The following is a 9,829-nucleotide window of genomic DNA, read 5'->3' on the forward strand; positions in this document are numbered from 1 at the left end:
AGGGTACAGCCTAAGCCGAGCATTTTCTTCCCTGAGGCGGGGGGAGTGAAGCTGCAGCAGACACGACGGGGGTTAGACCGAGAAGGGACGAACCAGTGGTCGATTCTGGAGAATCCAGTCCGGGAAAGGAGATACACACGGCCTTGAATCGAATAGAGATGCAGGGACAGCATAGGCAGAGCGCTGACAACCTGCTAAGCTCCGCGGGGCCGGCGGGTGGCGGCAGGTAGGGGGGAGGCGGAAGAGGGTTGCAGCATCTGGAGTAATCGATCTTCCTTTTCCTTCCTAATTTCGTGGGCGCTGAGTTTGCAGACGGATGAAGGAGGGAGGGAGGCCTGGGATGAGGAGATGGGGGAAGGGACAAGCGTGGGTTTGGAGGGCGGGGCCACGTCGCTTCCTCTGGCCTCCTGCAAACCCCGCGGACTTCAGCCAGCTGCCCACCTCGCCATCCCCGCCTCCAGCTCCCTCTGGCAGACGCGGCTGCTCATTTTATCCGCCCCCAACCCCGGCCTGGGCGTTAATTGGCTGCGGCTTCATTAGCAGTTCTTAAACTCAGCCGCCGCCCTCCCTTGGGGACTCCTGGCCTGGGTAAGGGGAGGGAGTTCGGACAAGCTGAGGCACACAGCAACTCCTCGCCTGCTTTCGCCTTGCGTCGCGGGGTCAAGGTAAACAACTCGGAGAGGGCACTGTCCTCCAGAGGATTGCACATTGGCTCCAGCGGGAAACTGAGTCAGAGGGGCCTCCGACCCAGACGTTCCAGGAAGTGAAAAATCGTAAGTGGAAAATAAATATCTGCTGGATGGATGGGTGACAGGATTAAGTGAAAGGAGGCGAGGAGTGGGAAGTGGTGCTGGATCAGAGCTTGGAGGAAGGAGAGAAACTTAGCTTTCTCCTAACACCTGACCTATTGCCAGAAAGACCTGGAAAAAATAATCTGAGGCTAGAGTGGGAAGGAAGGAGATTGGAGCTAACAGGGAACTTCTGGGGCCTACCTTGGGTTGGGAATGACTGGAATTAGCAAATTAGCCTATCTGAGCCTTAATTTTCTCACTTGTAAATTGATAATAAAATGGCATGTCTTGGGGATTAAATAAGACTGTGCATATGAAAATGTTCTACAACATGCTCCTCTTCCTCTTCTTCAGGAACCTGCCCTCTGGCCATTTCCTCCTCTTAGAATGAGCCTCTTCCTGTTTTTGTACTTTTCCCATTTGTCATCTGCTCATGTCATGATGTCCCAGCAGGCCGTGTGCTTTCTTTATATTCCCAGGGCTCTAAACTCTTGGGACTGGAATGGACATTCCTGTAAGCCAGACTTCATTTGGATAAAACTGTTGGGGGAAGGACTTACTGACCTTTCCAGGATAGGTTCCCAATCTTGGCTGGGCATCAGAATTGGCTGAGAAATATGAGTGCAGGACCTCTCCTCTGACTCAGTGGATGTGGGGTGGAGCCCAAGCATTTGCCCATCACACTGACATACACACAACCAAATCTGGTATTCCTTAGATAGCAATGTTATTCATTCTTTCATTCATTCAACAGACACACATTGAGCTCCTGTTGACTGTCAAGCCACGCTATCACCCTGGGGATATAAACAGAGCATAGTGCCTGCTGAGGCACCAAGAGGTGCATGGTAGCAAAACTGGACAAGTTTGATGACAGAAGGAGGCTCTTCAGTCTGGTCCAGGATGTCCGGGAGGAGGAGGGGATGGCCAGGAGGAGACAGGTTTGTGAGGCAGCTGAAGAGGGGAGGACAATCCATTGCAAAGCACGGCTCACATGCAAAGTCTCATTTGATCCCCAGGAAGTGCTATTTTGGTATCTATTTACAAGCAAGGAAACAGAGGCCCAGAACAGGCTAAATTACTGGTTAGTCCCAGGGCTGGAACTTGACCTCAGGTCTCTTGCCCTTTCAGACCAGGTGATTTCCAGAACACCATAGCCCTCTATCTTTTAGGAGAAATCTTTGTATCTCCAGAGCACCTAATAATGCTAAGTATTCAGTAGGCACTCAGTAAATGTTTGTTCCTGTCCAACAGAAAATAAAAAAGCAAACCCAACTCTGAAAGTCTTCAGGATAGTAAGGGGGATGGGTGTCACTGGGTTTTTTAATCTTTCAGGCGTGGGCCTCTGACCAAAAAGTTAGCGATGGGGAAGTGAAGCGGAAGAAGAGGAAAAAACTACAACTTCCAGAAGGCCCTAGAGGGGCCACTTCACGCATGCGTACGGCCCTCCCCATGGTTATGTGGCTTCTGAGGCGGCTCTTGATGCGCATGCGCTCTCTGAACGGTCTTCTTCCGACCCTCTTCTGTCTTAGGCACTAGTTGGTGGCTGGACCGCTAGGACTTCCGACTGCGATGCTGCCTTTTTCTTTGCTCCCAGTGGCCCGGGTAAGGCTGGGCTCCGAAGACTGGGAGACCAGAGGAAAGGAAGACCCCCTTTCCTCTATAGGGTTCTTATTTACAAACTTTGGCGTACTCCTCCCGTTCCATGCACGTGTTCTGGGGCCTTGGGGAGCGGAAGCGAAACTAGCTAATGCTAGTTTGAGACCCCGGGGCGCGCGCGGGGTGAACTGGGCCCCTCCTCCCCATACCCGCGGACGGATGCCCCAGAGCCTCGTGACCGCCCAGTTCACGTGGCATTAGGGAGGGGATCGCGCCGGATAGCCCACGGACCCTAGCGGGACTAACAAGAGGGGTTCCCGACTTGGACCCACGAACTGATCCTTTCCTGCTAGCTCTGAGCTGTGCAGATGATGCAACCTGGCCTCACTGCTTGCATCAGGGGGCTGCGGTGGAGGGAGAGGGACAGAGGGGTGGGGAGTGGAGGGGATAAGATATGGGTTTGGGCCTCTCTGCTGGCAGACATCCCGTTAGGCACACACACACCGCTCAGGGACTGTTAAGACTTATCCTCCCACCTTCATTCCTCTGGAGACCAGCTTGACGGCCCGTGGTCTTAACCCTGCGGATTTGGCTTTTTCCCACCCAACTGGGGTATCAGTTTATGCGGGAAGGCCCTTTAGTTCCTGTAGGTGGGGAGGTTCTGGGACCTCAGTGGGCCTTTAGTGAGTTCTGGAAACATGAACTCCTGGAAGAAGAACTTTGCACTGTGGTTTTGCAGAGCAGCTTGTGGGCAAGGATGAGCAGACGTGAGGTAGATGGACCGAATCAGAACCACCCCCTGGACATTGATCTCAATGTTGGCTTTAGAACTGGCTTTTGAAGGTGGAGGTGGGGGTGGGAGAACTGAAATTTGACAGCTGGCTGCTCTGTTTGGAGCCGGAGGGACCGATAAGTTGTTGCTGAGGGTGCCTGGGAGAAAGCTTGTCTGGACTCTTTCTTTTGACCCTGACTTTTTACTGCCCCCAGCCTCTGCAGAGATGTGGTCAGCTGGTCAGGGTGGCCGTTCGAGACCAGCACAACAAAGCAGCCCAGACCCAGACTGGGGAAGCAGCCAGGGGCTGGACAGGCCAGGAGAGTCTGTCGGACAGTGACCCTGAAATGTGGGAGCTGTTGCTGAGAGAGAAGGACAGGCAGTGTCGTGGCTTGGAGCTCATCGCCTCTGAGGTGGGATCTGGGGAGAAGGAGCAGGGATTGGGCCATTCTGTGTGCGGGAGACAACAGGTCACCTAAATGATAATGCTTCAGATCACCTTTTCAGAATCAGGCTCTTCCTTCTGGGCCTCATCTCTCTCCTTATTGTCCTCTGAAGCAAAGGCCAGACCAGTCTAGTTTATAGGGAAGAGTAGGGACATTTGGGAGCCTCCAGGATCTTCCAGGTACTGATCTAATCCCTCCCTCCCAAGAGGAAAGAGGGGCTTAGAGGCACAGGTTCCAGTGACCTGGAGCCTCGCTGGGGACACACCCATCGTGTCAGCAGGGTTTCTGAGGATGCTGTCTCTGGTGCTGCCCCAGGCCTGGCAAGAAACACTGAGTGAACAGAACATTCTGTGGAATTGGGATCCCTCCCTGCAGCCTGGGGCTCCGGCACGGTGGGGGTGTGGCAGTCCAGGGAAGGGGCTCAGTCCCTTCTGAGCAAGAACCCTGACACTGACCCCCCACCCCCCACCCCAGAACTTCTGCAGCCGAGCTGCGCTGGAGGCCCTGGGGTCCTGTCTGAACAACAAGTACTCGGAGGGTTATCCTGGCAAGAGGTGAGGGCTAGACGCCAGAGGGCTGGAGGGCAGTATCTGGGCAGGTGTTCCCAGTGGGGAAACCTACCTGTTCTCTCCCAGGGTATACAGAGGAGTGGCTTCTCAGTCCTTTGCTATTGGTCAAGTGGGTGGAGGCCTTTCTCTTTACTCTTATGAACCCCCTTCCCATGGCAGGTATTATGGAGGAGCAGAAGTAGTGGATGAAATTGAGTTGCTCTGTCAGCGCCGGGCCTTGGAGGCCTTTGACCTGGACCCTGCACAGTGGGGAGTCAACGTCCAGCCCTACTCGGGGTCCCCAGCCAATCTGGCCGCCTACTCAGCCCTTCTGCAGCCCCACGACAGAATCATGGGGCTGGACTTGCCTGATGGAGGACAGTGAGTGTATATGGGGTGGGTGATGGACTTGGTGGGCCGTGGGCAGTATGGGTGTGGGTGAAGAGTCGTTAACTGAACACCCATTCTATGCCTTGCAGACGGAACAGGCCTCTCCCTGAGCTGCAGCTTTCAGTTTCTATGAGAGTGGTGCATGCTAGGAGCAGTGGTGCAGGGATTGGAGGCCTCTGGGGCTTGGCATGAAGGGAGTGGCTAAGCCTGGGGTCATTCCAGTCTGAGACCTCTTTACTTCCTCCCCCTTCCCAGTCTTACCCATGGCTACATGTCTGATGTCAAACGGATCTCAGCCACATCCATTTTCTTTGAGTCCATGCCTTATAAGCTGAATGTGAGTGCTCTTGGGCGTGGGGAGAGGGCTGCTCCCCAGGGGAAGGTGAGGAACTGGAGCCCTGGGCAGCCCTCAGGTCAAGGGCGTGAGTGAGCTGCCTGGCTTCCTTTTCAGGGCTTTAACTGTTTATCTGTCTGTCTAGCCCCAAACTGGCCTCATCGACTATGACCAGCTGGCACTGACTGCCCGGCTTTTCCGACCACGGCTCATTATTGCTGGAACCAGTGCTTACGCACGCCTCATTGACTACGCCCGAATGAGAGAGGTTGGTGGAGGGCTGGGGTGCAGGGCACTCCCGGGGTGGGGGTGAGTGGGGGAATCTTGGAGGGGGGCATCCTTGGCCAGGCCTTTCTGGGCCCTCCCCAGCCTAAGGCTTATCTCTGCACCTGTGCAGGTGTGTGATGAAGTCAAGGCGCACCTGCTGGCTGACATGGCCCACATCAGTGGCCTGGTGGCTGCCAAGGTGATCCCCTCACCTTTCAAGCATGCGGACGTTGTCACCACCACCACTCACAAGACCCTTCGAGGGGCCAGGTCAGGCTCCCCTGAGGCCAGCCCTTGCCTCTCTCTACCCCCTGGGCCATTGCTGAGCTGCCTCTGAGAGGAATTCATTCCCACACCAGCCTCAAAAGGCTACACGCAGTCTTGTGAGGAGTCTCCCTTCTCATGGCCCATGGTAGCCATTCCCTGGCCTGGGATTTGGAGGTGGGAGTGAGGCCCTGATCCCCCTTCCCCCCTGAATCCAGTGCACCAAGCACAACTGAGGTGGACACAGAGCCCTCAGGGGGCCCAGGGCAGCCAGCTTCCTCTGCTTCCCCCACCCCTTTCCCTTTTCAGCTTCAATTCTGACCTCCCACCTCCACACAGGTCAGGACTCATCTTCTACCGGAAGGGCGTGCGGGCTGTGGACCCCAAGACTGGCCGGGATATCCCTTACACGTTTGAGGACCGAATCAACTTTGCTGTCTTCCCATCCCTGCAGGGAGGGCCCCACAACCATGCCATTGCCGCAGTAGCTGTGGCCCTGAAGCAGGTTCCGGAGCCTTGCCTGTGAAGGGCGGGTGAAAGGGAGGGGTCAGGATGGGGGAGCGGGTCAAAGCTATGCTGGGGTTGGAGGAGCAGGGTGGTTGGCGTCCAGTCCTAGGGTCACAGGTGCTCCTGTCCCATTTCCAGGCCTCTACCCCCATGTTCCGGGAGTACTCCCTGCAGATTCTGAAGAATGCTAAGGCTATGGCGGATGCCCTGCTCGAACGAGGCTACTCACTGGTGTCTGGTGAGCCAGGTGGAATGGGTGGGGGCCTCTAAAACCTCAGGCGCAGGCCCAGTTCTCACCCCTTCCTGCTTATTGCCCTTGCCCCCACCCTCTATCCCTGCAGGTGGTACTGACAACCACCTGGTACTGGTGGACCTGCGGCCCAAGGGCCTGGATGGAGCACGTGCTGAGCGGGTGCTGGAGCTTGTATCCATCACTGCCAACAAAAACACCTGTCCTGGAGACCGAAGTGCCATCACACCTGGGGGCCTGCGGCTTGGTGCGACCTGGAACCAAGGAGGGAAGGGCCCTCCTCACACTGGGTGGCTGTCAGGTGGCCTTATGCTGTGCTAATCCTCCCTCTCCCACTTCTTTCCCAGGGGCCCCAGCCTTGACCTCCAGAGGGTTCCACGAGGATGACTTCCGGAAAGTTGTGGACTTTATAGATGAAGGTGTCAGCATTGGCGTGGAGGTGAAGAGCAAGACTGGTGAGTGGGCAGAGCCCCCATGAGCCAGCCAGTTTATTTATACTCACCTATCCTCCCCTCCCCCAGCTTACCTAACTCACTTCCCTAGAGCTTTGACCACTTTTTTTCTCACCCCTGTCTAGCCAAACTCCAAGATTTCAAATCCTTCCTGCTCAACAACCCAGAAACAAGGCAGCAGCTTAAGGACCTCAGGCAACGGGTGGAACAATTTGCCAGGGCCTTCCCTATGCCTGGATTTGATAAGATCTGAAGCACCTGGAACATAGGACCCTCCAGACTGGAAGTTACTCCCTACCCCCCCACTACCTGGGCCAGTGGAGGGGAAAACCTCTCTTTCCATTTTTTGTAGGGGGCAGGGAACGCCTCCACTTGGGGGGCAGAGCCAGGTGTAATCCTCCTTCCCAGAATTCGAAGCTGAGAGGAGCTTTCTCAGTAATAAGACTTAAGAGGGGAGCCTGGGGTTTTGTGTCTTAAGTCTGCCATTATTTCAGTGTTACAGACTCCTTGCTCTTTCTTGGAGGGTGGTAGGGGCAGAGAAAGGGAGGGAGTTACTCTTCTGAGCCAGTGGAAGTGATAGGAAGGCGAGCCCTCTTCCTGTTTTTGTCTAATAAAATGCTAACCCGCCCTGTTTCTGTTACTGTGGGAGGGGTCCCCTGGGCCAGGTGGTGATTTGTCTCCGTTCATATGCTTCTCCCTTCCCTCCCATCACCACCACCACCACCACCAGGATCCCCGGGGCTGCAGCCTCCTTTCTCTGTCTCTAAGATCAGAGCCGACACCAGACGTGATTAGCAGGCGCAGCAAATTCAATTTGTTAAATGAAATTGTATTTTGCCCACGGCTGCTTCTGTTTGATCCCAGGGGACCAAGGGGAGCGAGGAGGGGCCAGGAGGCCCAGGTGCGAGGGGGGAGGGGTGCCGGTGGCCCGAAGACCACGGGCCTCGGGGAGGAGGCGCGAGCTGCCCTTCTCCAGGGGTGAGTGCCCTATCCCTGCAGGCTGGGCAGCCCAGAACAGGCTGCGGCCGAGCCCAAGCGGTGCCGCCCCTGGGCGGGCACCCAGTGCCTGAGCTAACGTGGGGCTCACCACGTCCCTTGGCACTCAAAGGTCCCTGCTCGCTCTCGCTCTCCACGTTGGTCATGCTCAACACGTAGCCAAAGCCACACCCTGAAAGGCCCGGGAGGGGAGGTAAGGGGGGCTGGCCTGTTCTTTTCGGGCCAGCCCCCCAGCTCAGGCTTCCCCCTAACACATCCACCCCCTCCCCCGCGTGGGACTCTAGCCGAGGGTCAGAGGCGCTTCCGCTGCTGGGAGCAAGGAGGAAGGGGGGTGGAGCTGCCTCCCCTCTTCGTGGGAACCGGGCCTGTGTAAGCAGGGGCTAAATGGGGTGGCCAGAGTGGTGCCCGGGGGTGGGGGTGGGGAAGGAGGGGGTTTCTGGCACTGGCGAGTGGAAGAAATTAGTGGCTGGTGGGCGGTGATTACATCCGACATGGACTCTGGCTGGTCTTAGAAGTCCGGCCGGTCTTTCTTCAGCTTCTTATAGTCAGTGGAAACTGCGAGGAACTGTGAGAAGAGGGAAAACAGGGTTGCACTGGGCACCCTAGGCATCTTTTTTCGTGGGGGAGATGCAGGAGAGATCAGTCCTGGGACCGAGATATGAGTGGATGCGGGCAACGGGATGTACCTTGTATTGGTCATTGGGGCTTAGGCGGTTCCAGGGCTCTGGATTATTCTTCCGGTCCCAGCTGTGGAGCAGGAGGGGAAGTGTTAGGGTCTCCTCTCCCGGAACCTGAGCTCTGGAGCGTAATGTGACCCCCAAGGTCCAGCCCCGGTCTCGGCCTCTCCCTCCCTGTTGTTGCCTACCCTGGGGCCCATTTACCGAAGACTGGCAAGGAATGGGCACGTTAGCGGGTGGTGACACGCGAGACAAGAAGCCTGTCACCATTGTCAGCGTGGGCCGGTGACAGACTGGGGACCCAGCCCCGGGAGAACCTCTCGTTCCCCGCCATCCTAGGTCAGCCCGGCAGAGAAGGGCAGCAGGGATCGGAGGGAGATCCGGAGAAGCTAGGCTGGCCTTTGGGTTATTTCTCCTGAATTGCGATAATGCCTTGGGATAACCGCCACTCCCGGCTCCAGCCCAGCGTGGAATCTCAGCGCCACCCCGGGTCTCGATGGCGCTCCCAGCCGCTCACTCGGCTACACCTCCAGGGCGCGGGCGCCGAGATCGCAGGACCCCAAGGCCCGCGGCGAGCAGAGTGGCGTTGCCATGGCAACTGGCTAGGAGCAGCGCGGGCTCTGCCGACCCGAACCGGCCAAGTAGAGAGCCCCGGAGCAGCGAGCCGCCGGTTGGGCCTGAGGGGAGGTTGGGGTCTCCGGGGTCAGGCGCAGGCTCCAGCCCGGAGATGGCGCTAGGTACAGTCGGAGATACGTGGCCTGGGGATCCCCACTAGGGGACCCCTGCAAGGTCCGTGCGTTCCCTCCCCATCTTGCTCCGTCGCCCGCGCCCCGCTTGAGTTCCCAGCCCGGCCTTTACCAGACGTCGGGGCTGCGCAGGGCGAGTCGCAGCAGGTAGAGCGCGGCGCTGCCCATTCCCAGGCCGATGAAACCGATCATCGGGATGAGCTGCGGGGAAGAGGGAGGGCACTTTCATGTCAGCCCCCACCTGGCAGCTCCCAACTGCCCTTTATGAGCTTTTCTGCACTCTCTTTCTTCTAGGAGAGGGGACCTGGAACCCCCTATACCACATCCCCCCTGTGGTCTCCCTCCATCCACAAAGATCCTGTTCCAGGGAGATCCGAGAGACGCAGGAGAACATTGCAGGGATGGGTTGGGGTTGCCTTTGGGGAGAAATTAGGCGCGTTGGAAGAACTGGGCAAGAGGCAGGGAACTGGAGGATTTGGGAGCCAGAGGTTCTGGAGGGGGGGAGGACAACTCACCCCCGGATTTCTTTTAATCTGCCGGTACAAGCGGGCCCCGAGACCGGTTCCCGCCATATCGCCTCTTCAGTGTCTGGTGCTCTCCAGAGGCTCTGCACCCTCCCTCCTCCTTGGGTCCCGCCCCTTGGCCGGGAGGGGTCAGCCCAGCCCTGCCTGGCTGAGCACGTCCAGCTACTTCAGACTCACCCTACCCCCCGCCCAGCTCCCCTCCTCCTGCTGTTCCAGGCCCAGAGCCACCGGGGAGTCATTGGGGCAAGGAGAGGTTCTGGCTTCTC

At 57.4% G+C, this 9,829-nt stretch overlaps 2 protein-coding genes across 5 annotated transcripts; one reads left to right on the forward strand and one right to left on the reverse strand.

Annotated features, from left to right (window-relative positions):
- The first annotated feature begins 350 nt into the window (after positions 1-350).
- Positions 351-7,247, forward strand: SHMT2 (serine hydroxymethyltransferase 2). 3 transcript variants are annotated; one of them, XM_077111160.1, is made up of 14 exons: positions 351-773; positions 2,127-2,229; positions 2,324-2,396; positions 3,378-3,575; positions 4,083-4,162; positions 4,337-4,537; positions 4,802-4,883; positions 5,026-5,148; positions 5,278-5,417; positions 5,751-5,916; positions 6,057-6,156; positions 6,260-6,415; positions 6,516-6,623; positions 6,746-7,247. In XM_077111160.1, the coding sequence occupies exons 3-14, from the start codon at positions 2,364-2,366 to the stop codon at positions 6,871-6,873; spliced, it is 1,515 nt and encodes a 504-aa protein (XP_076967275.1). In that variant the 5' UTR covers positions 351-773; positions 2,127-2,229; positions 2,324-2,363; the 3' UTR covers positions 6,874-7,247. The 3 variants fall into 3 exon arrangements, with proteins under 3 accessions (XP_076967275.1, XP_076967274.1, XP_076967273.1); XM_077111159.1 differs by lacking the exon at positions 2,127-2,229; XM_077111158.1 differs by lacking the exons at positions 351-773; positions 2,127-2,229 and having other exon boundaries at positions 2,254-2,396.
- A 191-nt stretch (positions 7,248-7,438) lies between these two features.
- Positions 7,439-9,650, reverse strand: COXFA4L2 (cytochrome c oxidase hypoxia associated subunit FA4L2). 2 transcript variants are annotated; one of them, XM_077111162.1, is made up of 5 exons: positions 9,555-9,650; positions 9,152-9,240; positions 8,303-8,363; positions 8,101-8,181; positions 7,439-7,788 (listed from the first exon to the last, which is right to left on the reverse strand). In XM_077111162.1, the coding sequence occupies exons 1-4, from the start codon at positions 9,609-9,611 to the stop codon at positions 8,125-8,127; spliced, it is 264 nt and encodes an 87-aa protein (XP_076967277.1). In that variant the 5' UTR covers positions 9,612-9,650; the 3' UTR covers positions 7,439-7,788; positions 8,101-8,124. The 2 variants fall into 2 exon arrangements, with proteins under 2 accessions (XP_076967277.1, XP_076967278.1); XM_077111163.1 differs by having other exon boundaries at positions 7,439-8,181.
- Positions 9,651-9,829: the final 179 nt, after the last annotated feature.

This window comes from Tamandua tetradactyla, chromosome 7, assembly GCF_023851605.1.
Source record: "Tamandua tetradactyla isolate mTamTet1 chromosome 7, mTamTet1.pri, whole genome shotgun sequence".
NCBI classification, from domain to species: domain Eukaryota; kingdom Metazoa; phylum Chordata; class Mammalia; order Pilosa; family Myrmecophagidae; genus Tamandua; species Tamandua tetradactyla.

Bases quoted from the DNA above. Each gene is read 5' to 3' on its own strand.
- COXFA4L2 (XM_077111162.1), bottom strand. From the start codon at position 9,611: ATGGCGGGAACCGGTCTCGGGGCCCGCTTGTACCGGCAGATTAAAAGA. The intron at 8,364-9,151 runs GTAAAGGCCGGG...CCTGCTCCACAG, and splicing joins CTGCGCAGCCCCGACGTCTG to CTGGGACCGGAAGAATAATC. The intron at 8,182-8,302 runs GTACATCCCGTT...CTCTTCTCACAG, and splicing joins GCCCCAATGACCAATACAAG to TTCCTCGCAGTTTCCACTGA.
- SHMT2 (XM_077111160.1), top strand. From the start codon at position 2,364: ATGCTGCCTTTTTCTTTGCTCCCAGTGGCCCGG. The intron at 4,163-4,336 runs GTGAGGGCTAGA...TTCCCATGGCAG, and splicing joins GAGGGTTATCCTGGCAAGAG to GTATTATGGAGGAGCAGAAG. The intron at 4,538-4,801 runs GTGAGTGTATAT...CCCCCTTCCCAG, and splicing joins GACTTGCCTGATGGAGGACA to TCTTACCCATGGCTACATGT.